Source organism: Leptidea sinapis, chromosome 20 (genome assembly GCF_905404315.1).
Source record: "Leptidea sinapis chromosome 20, ilLepSina1.1, whole genome shotgun sequence".
Classification (NCBI taxonomy): Eukaryota; Metazoa; Arthropoda; class Insecta; order Lepidoptera; family Pieridae; genus Leptidea; species Leptidea sinapis.
The window spans coordinates 1,271,252-1,287,112 of NC_066284.1; the positions used below are offsets into that span (position 1 = coordinate 1,271,252).

At 37.7% G+C, this 15,861-nt stretch overlaps 1 protein-coding gene and 1 long non-coding RNA gene across 3 annotated transcripts in view; one reads left to right on the forward strand and one right to left on the reverse strand.

Moving 5' to 3' along the window:
- Positions 1 to 15,861, forward strand: part of LOC126970258 (CLIP domain-containing serine protease HP8-like) — an 84,618-nt gene that overhangs the window by 45,951 nt on the left and 22,806 nt on the right. Inside the window, exon 1 of one of the 2 annotated variants that reach the window (XM_050816086.1) lies at positions 2,764 to 2,853. The exons of the other annotated variant lie outside the window; for it this stretch is intronic. Within the exon in view, the coding sequence (XP_050672043.1) occupies positions 2,790 to 2,853 (64 nt within the window). The 5' untranslated portion in view covers positions 2,764 to 2,789. Of the gene's footprint in view, positions 1 to 2,763; positions 2,854 to 15,861 lie in introns of those variants that run through there. 2 annotated transcript variants of the gene reach the window in all.
- LOC126970276 (uncharacterized) lies at positions 10,066 to 11,585 on the reverse strand. Its single transcript, XR_007730594.1, has 3 exons — positions 11,509 to 11,585; positions 10,274 to 10,449; positions 10,066 to 10,165 (listed from the first exon to the last, which is right to left on the reverse strand). It is a non-coding gene; the product is annotated as an uncharacterized LOC126970276 (long non-coding RNA).

Below are 15,861 nucleotides of genomic sequence, written 5' to 3' on the forward strand. Positions count from 1 at the left end.
CCTTTTTATTTCGAAAGTATATCTTGTGAACTTAAAACGTTATCCCAATTTTAAAAGTGTGATACTTACTTTTGAAGGCCAGTGTAGTTGATGGCCTGCTTAAACCCGCTAACTGCATATTATTATTAAATGGATTTGAGATATTGTTCCTAATTTTTTTCAAATCCTACAGATTTAAGCCACAACTGAAGAATTGAAGAAACGTAATTAGATTTATTGACGATGCGTCATCATCGGATTCTTTAGCGATTAGAGCTGAAGGCATAATGACCTTTAGGTGCGGGTTGAACACTGCATTGTTCATTGTACAGATATTAATTTTTCGATCGAAATATTTGATAAATTTTGTCTGGAAGAAAGACTGAAATATTAAAAATTGTCAAGCGTAACATTGATTGAAATAAGAGAACGCCTGCGCAATTATTTTATACTATAAAAATAATTAACCTAACTCAATTGACATTTGAGTCTTTTTTCGACTGAACACAATGGCTAGCAGCTGAATATAGATTTTCCAGCTGCCACACAGCTGACATATGTGTTTGAAGCAGGGTATCTCCTGCGAGACTCGTGCTAGCTGTACCTCCGCGTAATTAATGTTATTGCTCCAAGAGCTTTATGCTAAAGGGAAGTGAAAAACCGCATTAAAGTGGCATTAGCCTCGTCCTGTATCTTTTCCACACCACTTAGGCATACCTACACCAAATAAATTATAAAGCTAACTTTTCTTATTAAAATGTATCGCTGATTATATTCTATTCTTGCAATATTAAAATGATCACTGAACTAAAATTATTTTCTCGTCTCTAATGAACACAAATTATCGGCTGCGTATTAGTTGCCCGGGCTAAGTATGATATTAGCTGATTTACAATTGAAAACAAATTTTATAACTATACTTACAATACTTTGATTGCTTAAAATTAAAACTTTCATTACGGGGAAGCGTGCAAGGAATACCGGCAGCATTTCCGCGTTGGATAGCTAGGCTGATCCGTTGACCGAAATAGCTGCCAGCGCATGGGTTTCCAATAGCCTAATTGAGGTGCGAAGATAGTACTTTGTATATTCTCCGTGCCTCTGGACCCCACAGACCAAGTGCCTAACACCAAATAGCTTCGAGACCGACATATGCAACGCTTGCTGTCTTCGGCAGTCGAAGCAGCAGCCCCAGCACCTACTGACGAAACTTGGACATGAGAAGGCGCCAGAGTGTCGACGCAAGTCGCGTCCCACACCAGCGCCCTTCCCCGTGCCCAAGCCACCAGCGTCATTCCATCAGGGCGCTTGCCATCGCGGCGGATAATACCATTTAGCTCTAAAACAGCTGGTTTTATTAATGCTGGCGTCACGATTGATACAGCCTGCCGATTTTAGGCAGGATCGAGGATCGCGTTTAGGAAGAGCATCTAACTGAACGCCATATTTCAGTGGGTTCATTCAGTTTTATACCCAGCCGGAGTGATACGCTTATTGACAATTTCATATTGTCAAGTAGTGTTCCAATCGGCGAAGAAGGCAACGCTTGTAACCAAAAGCCCGACTAATTTTGTGTCACGGCTAAAAGACGATCACGCTCAGTTCTGTTAGTAGATGTGATCAAAAGATCGTCAAAGGCTGACTTGAAAAGTGCGTCCGATGCATTTTGACACTTTAAGTCGTCTGGAAAATTTAGAATATTTAGAAAGGCATTGATAGCTTCGTTCAAATATGCAATCAATGAGTTACCTAGTACATGATTTACAATTCTAGTAACATTACGAGTACCCAAACCACCAAACCGTATCGGTAAAGAGGCTTGAGACCATGTGCACGATCTGTAAACGGGCAATTCATAACGGTTTCTGAAATATATTAAGATGAAATGTCAATCACATCAAATTAATTTGGAAATTTCCATAAAGATCTTAAAAGTTAATTTTGGAACAAATAAACAAAACCGAATAATAGTTAAGGCTTTATGAGAATTAATCTTAAATAATCTGTCCGAAACGTTATTAAATTTTTAATGTGATCGTCTAAGATCGTTGGAATTGAAACAGGAAATAATGGAGCTCCAAGAAGGTGAAGTGAATTCTTATTTAATATTGGGGGCCAGAACGTCAAATTTATCAGGTCTGAAATTTAGAAAATATCGGCAATAAAGAGTTCGCATTTCGGAAACTTGAATTTAAGGCCGATTGAGCTAAAAGTTTCTATTACAACTTTCAAATCATGTAAAACAGGTTCCACTTCACCACCCGAAGTACCAAACATAAAATTTTGATTTTAATTTTGTTATGGCGGAACGAATTGCTAGGCTAAAGTTGCCTTACTGATGATTATGATTTTTGAATAATAATTTTTATTTTTTTATTTTTTTTATGGAAAAGGAGGACAAACGAGCGTACGGGTCACCTGGTGTTAAGTGATCACCGCCGCCCACATTCTCTTGCAACAACAGAGGAATCACAGGAGCGTTACCGGCCTTTAAGGAAGGTGTACGCGCTTGGATCGTTTACTGTAACATTGCCAAATATAATGATAAATTGAAGGAGTTGCATTTTTTATTTCTTTCAGCAGAGCTCCCCTATCAACAGAGCTAAGAGCATTTTTCACATCTAATTATATTAATAAATTCATATATTGCTGGTAACATAATATTATATTAAGTTCTAGTCACAATACTTAATCGCCATTTCAACACACTGTCTGCAGCATATAAACTTTGATACCACATAAATATCGCCGGGGAACATAATAATTTGTAGTTGTTTTAGAGTAACCTACTGAGCGATCTATTCCCAGTCATGAAGTTATTACCAATATTTTTAGTGATATTGTCAACTTTAACGATCCTTGCAGCTGCCAGTAGTGAGTATTTTCATAATTATTTACCTAACTCGCTATGTTAGATACATATAGATACAAATAATCCGAGGGGTATTAAAATAGGTACCAAATTCGGAGGTAATGCGTTATAAAGCAATTTACAAGATTTTTTCAGTGAGATATGTACCTACAATACCATATGATGTTTTTATTTTGAATACAATATTGAATTATTTTATTTTTAATACATTTGCTCAGGATGGACGTGATGTGTGTTAATCGTACAAAAGGTTTTTCTTTTCCGCACTAGTGGTTTTTGTTTTCCTCTTGGAGGAATGTAAATAATTTATTGTCCTTTTCACTATAGTTGTGGGATTTAGTAAAATACAAATCAAAGAATATATTATGTTTCTTTCAACATACATAGTGCAAATAATCAAATTAACAAACAAAAAAAATATCAGAAAATGGCTCGTTTCTGACACTGGACATCTTTTCAGCAATTGATTTTTGACAAATGTTGAATTGAAGAAAAATAATTAAAATTGGTGGTTAAATATAAAAAACAAATATTTTTCTGCCGCTTCGCTCTGAAGGGCGCCGTAGCTAGTGAAATTACTGGGCAAATGAGATTTAACATCTTATATTTCAAGGTGATGAGATGATACTCTTTTTGGAAGTCCGTACTCTTTATTTATATCCTTTGAAATTAGATATACTCTATTCCTTCTAATAAAATTTGGCAACCCTACGACCGCGTAAAAGCAAGACGCCTAGATGCGAAAGATTTCATTTCGGAATCCTTAAATTATTCCGAATCATAGTTATTGCCTCTGAAATAATGCCACACTTAACAGCTGTATTAAAAAAAAAGGATTTTGTGGTTTTATGAAACCACGGTAAAAGTGAAACTTTTTTTCACATTATAGAAATATAACTAAAAATTTTTGGAATAATATTCTATTAAGGGTATAAAAATCGCTTTATCAATCTTAATTTTATGCTTGGAAAATAGGAATGACAATGGGAAATAATAAATAACAACATTTACATTAAACACTGCCAAAAAACAAACAAAATAACGTGGAGCATTGGCACAAATGAGTAATAGTCTATACACTTCACGGTCAGCCGCTGCGAACTATAGGCACTGCCCGACCGTCACGCGACATGCAACACACAGACGAAAAAGTTTGAGACGATGTAATAAAAGTTTCACCTTAAAAAGTATTTTTGCATAAAATACACTTGTTATAAAAACTCTTTGGCTGTTTCTATAACTATTTACGTACACTAATTTCAAATTCAATTTGAAAAAACTTAATACACTGTAAAACTTGATAACTTATGAAGTGCAGGTCAGGATGAAGTACAAAAGTTACAATAGCACTAAAAGTTTACATTTAAAATAATGTTTAATGTTTCCTTTTAATTTATTTTTTTTTCTGTTAAATGAGTAAATCTAATGAAGAAATTCTTTACATTTAAAAAGGTTTTTAGTACAATCAAGGAAAATATGCAAAACGGTGTAAACCACTTTGTGAATTTATATATTATATATTTTATTTTTAATCAACTTTTATTTGGCTATATCACACAATAAAAACAACTGATTACTGAACAGCGAAGACGCGCTGTCATTCCTCGCCTCTTTTTAGTTTTTTCATCTTTTATTTATTTCACTGACCTCTAGGTACTATTTACCACTGGACTGGTGGTTGTCAAAGTGCTTTTGTGCCTGTTTGATATTCGCCATCTTGGTGCTGTTGGCCATATAGCGAGAGTCTGCGGTCCTAAAACTAATGATGACTAACTCAGCTAAACAAGCATCGATAGATGGTGGGAAACTATTTACAAAAACAAATAAAAATTGTGTTCTTTATTACTTTGATTCCTGAATCATAAGTCACACGGAAAATGAACGAAATTAATTCATAATGCAAAAATACTTCAGAGTACTGTACGCTTCTCTCACAGCCATTAATTACGTCAAAATTAGTTCTCTGGACGCCCGCGAGTGGCGCTTCAAATAGGCACAAAAAATTTGCTGTCAAACATATGGAACAGCCTGTCCAGTGGTATTTATACCGGTCAGTGATTTCGTTGGTGTCAAAACTATCCTCTTCTGACGCACACTTTAAATCCTCGCTCCCGATTGGACGGAGCGTTAAAACAGCGAACAATACATGAAGCTAGTTAACTCAAACCGGAAACAGAAGATAATATTCTGGTCAGCCAACAATTTTGACGTCAAAGATAAACCTCGCTGTGGTCGCCGTGTTTGAGATAAAACGGACACCATTTTTGAAAAAGTGGAGTAAGATCGGCGTATAAGTAGTTAGAACATAGCTTGAGACCTGTTCGTCACAAAACAGTTTTGAGTAAATTAAAAAGTACACAAAAACAAATTGTGAGCGGTCACGGGACGCCTGGCAGATGTGAAACATCGAAATTATTTTGTTCAAGTAATAGGCACAAAAGTACAGATTATGACAGGAATTAAATATGGCACGATAAAAAAATACAATATTACGAATTTTCTCCAGAAAATTATCTACTTAATACTTACATATTTGTTAAAATAATTATGTAAGTTCTGTTTTACTACAATAAACAGAACTTTTGAAATTCGGGTTATAATAAGGACAAATTTTAATAATGTAGGTTACTAGGTTAGAATCACTGTTTAAACATTTACTCAACAAATGAAAGTATAATAATTATTAGTATTACATTGTTAACATAATTATGTAAGTTCTGTTGTACCACAATAAACAGAACTTTTGAAATTCGAAGTTACCACAAGAGAAAGTATTACGTAACACGTATAGATGGCGGTGACAACAAAATAGCGTGGCGAAGCGTCGCCACGGCCTGTATCGCCACGCCAACAATCAGGTTTAACCTCAGCCTATAGATGTTTCACATGAAAAGCTCAATATTTGGATGCCACACGCACTGAAATAAACCTCATTAACCATGTACTCATTTACGATTCTTCCCAATTGTACTTAATTTGACCATTGTGTCTTCTTTGCGAATGTCTACGCGTCGTGTAATATACTCATATAACGTAATAATAAACGCAAGTACTTATGATATTTAATAAAAACAATTGCACTAGCAACCTATGAACTTGTCGAGGTTCACTATTAACTGCAATAATAACTGAACAGACTATCACTTAGGTGTTTGGTTAATGAAAACGACTCACATCAAGGAACTTAACTTATATTCATACCATATTAACTCGTTACATTACATAGCTTCACCAAGCTAAAATCTCTATTGCCAACCTGACGGGCATAATAATAAAAACTTAAATCTAGTGTGGCCAGGCGAAAATATAGTGGCCGCCACAACCATCCCCCCACGGGAAGGATAACCCCATATCTAGAAATAATAAAAATCATCTGAATTTTTTAATCTAACGCGACGACCAGATCGCGTGGTAGGGGTTTGCTTTTCTTCGGGAAAAGCTTCTTGATGGGTGTTATCCGAAGAAGTGTTAGTATTTAAGCCTTGATGATAAGTGTCCTCATTATTGTTATCTATAAATGCTGGTTTAACCCGGTCGATGCTCACCACCACCTTCCTGCCCTTAATATCTAAGGTCAAAGTCTTGCCGTCACGAGAGCGTTCTAAAATCGCGTACGGACCGTGGTATGGTATTTGTAATGATCTTCTGACAGTATCATCTCGCAGGAATACGTGCGTTGCTGAAGACAAACTCTTGAAAATAAATGTTGCAGGTTTGGAGTGGTGAGAAACTGTGAGAGGTCGAATAGTGGTCATTTTCTGTTTAAACTGTACGACCAGATCAGCAGGATCCAATAGATCTGGGCTCGGGCCTGGAGTTATTAATTCTCCGGGTAAGCGCAACGTTTCTCCATAGACCATTTCAGCGACGGTAGCTTTCAAGTCTTCCTTAAAAGCTGTTCGCATTCCGAGAAGAACGAACGGAAGGGATCTGACCCAAGAATCACCATGGCACATCAGAGCTGCCTTTAGTTGTCGGTGAACTCGTTCAATCATGCCGTTAGCACTCGGGTGGTAAGAGGTGGTCCGAATCCGTTTTGCTGCAAAAGTTAGAATTAACCGATTGAACAGATCAGATTCGAATTGTGTTCCTTGATCGGTGGTAACAGTAGTCGGAGAAACCAAATTGTGAAATCCATTCTCGGGTGAAGGTGTCCACCACTTCTTCCGCGGTAATTGACCGCATAGGCCAGACCTCAGGCCATCTTGAAACCCTGTCAATGGCAGTTAAACAATAACAAAATTCGTTACAGACAGGAAGGGGCCCAACAATGTCAATATGGACATGCATAAAACGACCAGAAGGCTAGTTAAACTTGCCGAGAGGCGAAGTGAAATGCCTAGTAAGCTTAGACCGTTGACAAGCAACACAAGATTGAGCCCATAGGCGGCAGTCCTTTCTTATGGAAGGCCACACAAAGCGATCAGTCACAAGGCGAACAGTAGCGCGAACGCCTGGGTGACTCAGGTTGTGCAACTTGTCAAATACCGCACGTCGAAATGGAGGGGTCAAATATGGCCGTGACTTTCCAGTGGATACATCACAGGCAACATTCACGTTCGTACCGGGGATGACGACTTTCGAAATCCGAAGGCTTGAATTTCCATTTCGTAAGTCAGCGAGTTCTTGATCGTTCTCCTGTGATTTTGCAAGTGTTTCATAATCTTGTTCTAACGAGATGGTCTCAATTCGCGACATTGCATCAGCGACAATGTTGTCTTCTCCTCTAATATACCGAATGTCAGTTGTGAATTGCCCTATAAATGAAAGTTGGTTCAATTGCGAAGGTGGCAGTTTTTCTCGCCGCTGTATGAAGGCATACAGCAGCGGTTTGTGGTCTGTAAAAATTGTTACGTGTTGGACCTCGAGTATGTAGCGGAAGTGCTGAACACTGTCATACACTGCTAGGAACTCTCGATAATAGGCGGGCCATTGCGACTGTCGTGGAGTCAACTTGCGACTGAAAAATGCGAGTGGTCGCCATTGCCCGTCCACTTCCTGCTGTAAACAAGATCCAATATGTACGCTGGAAGTATCTGTAAAGAGGGCCAAACGAGCGTCATTCACCGGGTGTTGCAGGAGTGTCGCGTTGGACAAATGATCTGAAGCTTTATGAAGAGCGGGTGTCCAGGGAAAGGGTTTTGCTCCTTTACTTTTGGTGGACACGACCGCATCAATTAAAGGAGCTTGGAATTTGGCAGCATGCGGAATGAAACGTCTATAGTAGTTTAGCATGCCCAGGAAACGTCTCATGCCTTGAACGGTTTTTGGAGGAGAAAAATCTCGCAGATTTTTCTCTACTCGCTCCTTTGGAGGAAACGTACCATCAGCATTTATTAAATGACCTAGAAAAACAACTTCTTTGGAACCAAGGACACATTTGGATGAATTTACGATAACTCCGTAGTCTTGAAAGCGTTTGAAGAGGATACGGAGGTGTTCTTGGTGTGTAGATTCATCGGGAGAAAAAACTAAAACATCATCTAAATACGGAAAACAGAAATCTAGACCCCCATGCGACTTCATCGATAAATCGCTGAAAAGTTTGTCCAGCGTTGCGTAGCCCGAAAGTCATGAAGGGAAATTCAAAGAGGCCAAACGGGGTTACGATGGCTGTCTTCGGTATATCCTCTTTCAGGGATCTAAACAGGGATCTGGTGATAAGCCTTAACCAGATCTAATGTGCTGAAAACCATGGCTCCAGAAAGGTTGTGGGCAAAGTCATTGATGTGCCGAACGGGATAACGATCCGGAATTGTCCTAGCGTTCAGGGCACGGTAGTCACCGCATGGACGCCATGACTGGTCCTTTTTGATGGTCATGTGCAGTGGTGATGACCAAGCGCTTTTAGAGGGCCGGGCTGTTCCATTTTTCACCATGTCCTCAAACTCCTTCTTGGCTGCTACCAACTTGTGCGGAGCAAGACGTCGAGGACGGCAAGAAATGGGAGGCCCATCCGTGGTTTTGATATGGTGAACCGTAAGGTGCTTCGTCACACGAGGAAGACCTGGAGGTCGTGTAATGTCCGGAAACTCTGCAAGCACTTGTACGAAGACTGAGTCCGGGATAACGACTGCCCTGACGCTAGGTTGGCTAGAAGAAGCAGAGGAAACAAGGCGAGATAAACCAGTAGTGCCATCCAAGAGAATTTTACTACTACAGTCGGGGAGCAGTTTGTAGTGTGCAAGGAAGTCCGATCCAATGATAGCAGTTTTGAAATCAGCAAGGACGAACTGCCAGCCGAATTCACGTCGCAGTCTGAAATCCAGCTTGAGAGAGACTTGACCATAGGTTATGATCTTAGTGCCGTTAGCAGCGCTAAGTTCCCAGTCAGTAGGTGTCCTCTGTCCTCGGAACCAGCTGTAGGGATAACAGCAAATATCAGAACCTGTATCAATTAAAAATTGTCGGCCAGTTATTTTGTCTCTATCAAAAAGACGGTGACTGCAGGATCCTACCGCACAGCAATCAGCTCCTGCCTCTACTGACTGCTGCTTTTTGAGTTTTCCGGATTCCAGTTACATGGCTTGAGGCATTTACTCGCCTTGTTACCGAACCGTCTATGATACCAGCATTGCCTGGACATGCCGCCGCCGTTCTATCTCGGTGGTGACTAGAAGAGCGGCTTCGACTGCTTGCCCGCTGTCCTTTTCGCCGCTTCTCTCTTGTAAGACTAGCTACCTGTAAACTTAGCGATTGTACACACTCCATGAATGATGTAAGTGTAGTAGTGGCTGTACTATCTTCCACACTAAAAACCTTAGAGGGGCCTGCAGGCAGCTCCATAATCTTATCAGCTAGCTCTGCTATCTGATCCAAGGTAAGGTCTGCTTGAGCCGCTAAAATAGCTTGTACATTGGTAGGGAGTCGACGAAGCCACAGTTGTCGCAATATATTATCATCCCTCAGAGTAGTTCCAGCGAGAGAGCGAAGGTGCCTAAGGAATGTAGAGGGCTTTCGATCGCCTAGCTCTTCATCACCGAGGAGGCGACGCACTCTCTGCTCCTCCGATGTCGACATACGACGGATGAGTTCATCCTTTAACTTTTCGTATTTGTTATTATCTGGAGGATTCATAACTATGTCTTCAATTTCACCTATAATACGCTGATCCAAGGTGGCTAATATGTGGCTGAACTTAGTAGTATCAGCAACAATACCAGCCAAATGAAATTGTGCATCGGCTTGAGCAAACCTTATTCTGCTCATAATACTGTGATTAAAATCAATTTTTGTCTTCAATTTTATCAAAGCTATGTCGTGAAACTTTCCATCATACATTTCATGCACAAATGATTTCTCAACAAATAAATCCTAGAAAAGATAGAAAATAATATTATAGTACTGTCTTGTAATATTAACTGACAGCCGTTTTCATAAAAGTAAGTTCAATGATAGAACTATTTATGATGATATTATTACCTGCACGTAATTCTCACATACAAAATTTCCCATTATCTCTTGACAATCCTCTTGTTGTGTAAGATCATAATCTCCAACACGAATATGAACTATATTCTGGTCTGTGACGCAATGAGCAGCTGTGAGAATATGTGTAGTGTCGATAATTGTCCCAGAGCAAATATATATAATGTTATCTGAAACAATTTAGATTATCGTCACAAATCATCCTGGAGTAACACTTAATATCCACATCTCGTCTTTGAAATCGAGCGCTCGACTCTCAAAGAGCGCCGCCCAGGTTAGCCATATTTTACATTATAGTTCGCACCATGTATAAGATTACTGCGATAGAGGCGGAAAAACGTCTGCGCATGAATACAGTCACGTATTTCTCAATTTAATTGTTAGTACAAAATAACAAAAATATATTTATTTACGATAGAAGGCAGAAGGTAATAACTTAACATATTGCAACAACACTTGGTAAACGTTTCTCTAACGTAATGGATTATTATTTTAATTATCAAGCACTAGCTTTTACGATACCTGAGGAGCACCAGCTGATCAGCGATTGCCAATAAACTTTCCATCAAGGGCACTTAGCTGGTGATGTACTTGTATATCTCACCCATAAATGTGCGCAAGCGGTTGAAACGAAGGGTGAGTCTGGACATAGCAAAGGCTTTCGATTGGGTATAGCACAAAGCGGTTATAGCGAAACTGGCATACTATGCGCTTCCCGAGTCATGGTGTGTTCTTACGGGTTGAGGGTTAGCCTATGGACAAACTACCAAACAATATTCAAAGAGAAAGAGAATTTTTTGTGAGTGACCTTGCTAAGTTACTACAACTTACCCTACTTATATTATAAATGTGAATTTAAGTTTGTTTGTTACGCTTTTACGCCAGAGCTACTGAACCGATGAAATTTGCTACAGCGATAGACTAGAGGTAGGAAAATATTACTAACATTAAACTACATTTTATCCTGGAAAAATCCATGGTTTCCACGGTTTTTGTGAAAAACTGCAATTCACGTCGATGAGCTACCAATCGTAGGTTTAGTTTGCCATAGCAATGTTCCTCGAAATAATATGATTCATATAATATGTTGGGAACGGGAGTGAAAACGGGAACCGGAACTGAAATAGGACATGAGATAATCTTCAATTACAAACTTGCTTATTATTTTTAAAAACCCTTTATCTACGCGGACGAAGTCGCTAGTAAAATAATAAAATAAAAAGACTTACCATGGTTCCCTTTGACCGCTATGGCAGCCATCCAGGGAAATTCATACAGATTCGCTATGTCTGAGCCCACAACTCTATGTCAATGATGATATACGGAATGCCAATGAGGGCAACATGCAAAACATATTTAAAAACGCTATGCTTCCAAGCAAGAAATTTTCGACATCTTAGTTAATCTATCATGAAAAATGATTTATTTTAGATGAGAATAAAGTATAAAATTATGGGACCTTATCCAATTGGCCACTTGTATTCCGAACGAATCTTAACACACTTAACAAATTAAAATTAAAATTTCCCACAATTCATGGGGTCATTTAAAAAATATGGTGAAAATATGGAATAGCTCTTGCTATTCATGATAGTGATCTATCATTTTTAGAAACGTTTAATCGATATAAACTGTCCCATCACCATTTGCTTAACCAGTTTGATGAGGACAATGAAATATGTACAAGCTAATTACGCTTTTAACAAATCGTTAAAATATTTTATTTTCAACCTACCTTCAATAATTATTATTAGGATTAACCTATTGCCATCCGTCCATCCATTTATTCCATTAATAATAAATTAATGATTACATAATACTAAGCTAAACGTTTTGAATATTCTACTTAACAAGCGCTACCTATCTCTCCAAAGGTACACAATAAAATATAATCTATCTGTTATTAATTATAAGTTGTATAAATATCTGATGTTAAAACATAATCATTGACCACATATCATTGACTGTGTCAAGTAATGTACTTTCTATATATTTTACTTAAATAAGGAACTTTTAAAATGAATGTAAAATAGTCCACCATTGACTAGACCTATGTCACCGAAAAGGCAATAAAATAAAATATTCACAAGTCCGATGTAAAAATATGTCGTCAGTAAATAAATACTATAAATGAAAAAACTTATTTTCACGTCGCTGGGTCTAAAATGGTGCCTTTACTGCATAAAACTAGACAAAAGAAAAACGATTTTTGCTCACTAAGTGAAAAAAAAAATTCATATTTTGTTTTTGCCCTTTCGTAGTGCTAAATTAGCGCAAACAACTACGTCAAGTTATTAGTAGGAGACACAAAGGAGGTTATTATATTATTTTATTTCGGTAAAGGTAAAACAGAATATAAATAAGAAGAAAAAATCTAGTACTTCTATAATTCCTTAAGAAAAACCAAAGAATAATGTAAATATAATTTTGTTAGTATTGGACAGTGGTATGGGTTCCTTCCACTATGATTATTTTGAATTTAGAACGCTGTAAATTGTTTCATGAAATGTTCGGATACTTTGTACGTAATTTAATAAAGGCATTTATTTTCTCAAAATTGATTCCTTTAGAATTATTTTTGATGTCATTTCTAATACTACTACTATAATGTAGCTTGGTGTGAAATATTTTTAAATGGTCTGTATTTATGGTGTTTTATTAATTTTGTATATCTGCATTTGTTTCTTATATTTTCCTTTTTGGAAAATAATATAAAACATAAAAGAAAAATAAAATAAATATCTTATATAGTATAGAATATTTATAACGTCTTACGGGGGCGATTGCGTTCTACAACACCATAATATAGGGTTACCACAAATGGGGCAAAACTGTAATTATAATATTTATTTTAGTCGCATCATTCTCTATCCTGCAACCCAAGTGACCCGAGTTCTGCCACTGCCCTTCAGCCAGATGCGCTCATGTATACGCTCTCTCACCAGCAACCTACACAATACCCAATGGATGAATGTCTCAAGCTGTAGGCAGTCGAAAGTAGTGATACCTGCACTGTCGCCCAGAGTGACAGTAGACTTATTAGCCTCAACAGACATGACATCCGTATAATGTTGGGCACCCTAAGGGGTGCCAACCCTAACACATCACTAAACATGCACCTTTTCACAATTGGCGTAATGGCCTTAAGTGCAGAGGCTGTCTAGCCGAGGACGAAACGGTCACTCACGTAATCCTGGAATGTGCAGGGGCGGCCAACCAACGGGCAAAAAACTTAACTGATACTAGGTCGCTCCAGGAAGTTTGCGAACACTCTAGGAAACTTCTGGATGGAGCTGGGCTGGTTGGAGTAACTGGCCAATACTGTACGCAAAATGGACCCATACTTGTGGTTTAATTGCGGAAACAGGAGCCCCTATACCATACCATACCATTCTCTGTCCTTAAAATAGTCGTAATTTAGAGAGTATAAATAGTACATTGATAAATAAATGTTTCACAACTGACTGTCAATTCTGCGATTTCTGTCTGTTCGAATGTAAAAGACTCATATTCACGTATATTTAAGGAAAAGCGCCGTAGATAGAGCAATTACTTGCATTATGAGGTTTATCATTTTATATTTCAGTGACGAGCGTAATTGCAATGCTATGCTAAAGCTTGTGTTCAATCAAGAATCTTGTGGCAATGTAATGAGCAGGACTATCACTTACTATTAGATGAATGTCTTTCTCGTGGAGAGGAGTAAGGACTTACTATCTCATAATCTCTAAAAACTTCGGGAAATTTTAAAATTATCGGGATAAAATATAATCTTTCTTACCTAAGGTGTGTGATTGGCTGTGGTAAGTCATAAAGAGATAAACAAACTCATATAATATTAATATTTTGAGCTCCGTTTTTCACTGGTAACCAGTATGGCCTATGCTGGAAAGACTATCGTGATCATAAGAAATAAATTCCAACGTCTTAAAAAATTAGGAATTGGTGTGTAGTAAGAAAATATGATGGTGTAAAACTTACTTTATGATATTATACTGTTGTTACACCTGGTAATTATAAGATATAAAATAAGTATGTATATCAATTAATTATTTACGTTCAGGCTAACGTAATGGTTTATAGAATTTTGTAATTTTTTCTTGTTTGACAGTTTTTAAAGAGCCTGCAATTGGATGTGATAAGGTCTATTTTACTTTTTTATTAGTCCATTTAACGACACATTTACAAAGGATATTGGGTTGCATACCTATTTGAATCCTTTTTATTAAGTACCGAATAGATCCGCGATTAAAGAAATGTTTAGCCTAGAATATGGGAATTGGGTCGCATTCTTTTAATCCACGCACAGTATAAACGAGAATGAAGAGAGCGCGAATAAGGAGCTCTTGTTGCATTTAAAATTAATCTTACTGATATATGAAGCTGAAAATGATGAACAAAAATTTGGATCTTATTCACAAATCTCACTTAACAATTTTGATTAGATCGATAAGATATTATCTGCTGTAGGCAGGGAAACTTGGACCTGTTTGTAAATAACCTACTTTCAAACCTTATTATTTTCATGTACCTCAATAATAAGAAAATATCTTTATATACCTGCTTGTAGGTGTCACAGATTGTGTATTCGCTCACGTCACAGTCCGCATCGGTAGAAATTCTAAATTCCCCAACACGTACTTTCTGAATGTTTTCCTGGACGCAATGCGCCGCTGTCAAAATGTATTTTGAGTTGACAATAGTACCGCCGCAGTAATAAAATTCTCCGTTGTCTGAAGACAATAAATATTTTCATCACACGGACTATTTTAGTACAAGAAATTGAAACTGTACTTACTAGATATAGTTAGAGTAATTTATTTGCTCAAAATTGATTCCTTTAGAACTCTGTTTGACGTCGTTGAAAACAAACGGCGCTCTGAGAGTGAAAACACAGGTTATCATGATCCCTGGTGGTTTAACTTTAGTTTTAATTTAGTTACGGATGGGATTCCTTGACTAAAATAATCAAAATTATTTGCTTGGGGTTACGGACGACCGGGACTTTATTATAAAAGTGTACATTTACCCTGAAAGCTATTATGTATCTTTTGAAACCTACTAGAATTAGTTACAAGCAATCCCTTATTTATATTATTATAATAATGAAAATCACTATTAAGCAAAAAGGTGACGATTTTTGTGAACGCATATTAAATTTTCAAAAATGTACTAAGAATGGACACTCGTTTTATTACTGTCTATAACCAAGCTGATATATAGCACGAACAGCTCTCTTTTGTAGAGCAAACACTACATCAATGTCAACAACATGACCCCACAGCAAAATAATGTACGTCATGATGCTGTGAAAATAACTAAAGTACTCTAATTTAGCGGTCGCAACATTCGTGTACTCTATAATCTTTCTAACGGTGTATGCCGCAAAGCTGAGTCTATCTCCAAGTTGGGCAATTTATGGACCCCACTGAAGCTTCCTTCCTTCGCCTCCAACTCGACTCTTGACGACAACGGGAAAACACCGCCGACCATACCGCGGTGTCGGCTCGATGCCTGAAGTACAGTTTAGACAGAAAACTGTTAGGCGAGCTCTGTTTTCGTTGGACGTCAGGAAGTCGAGC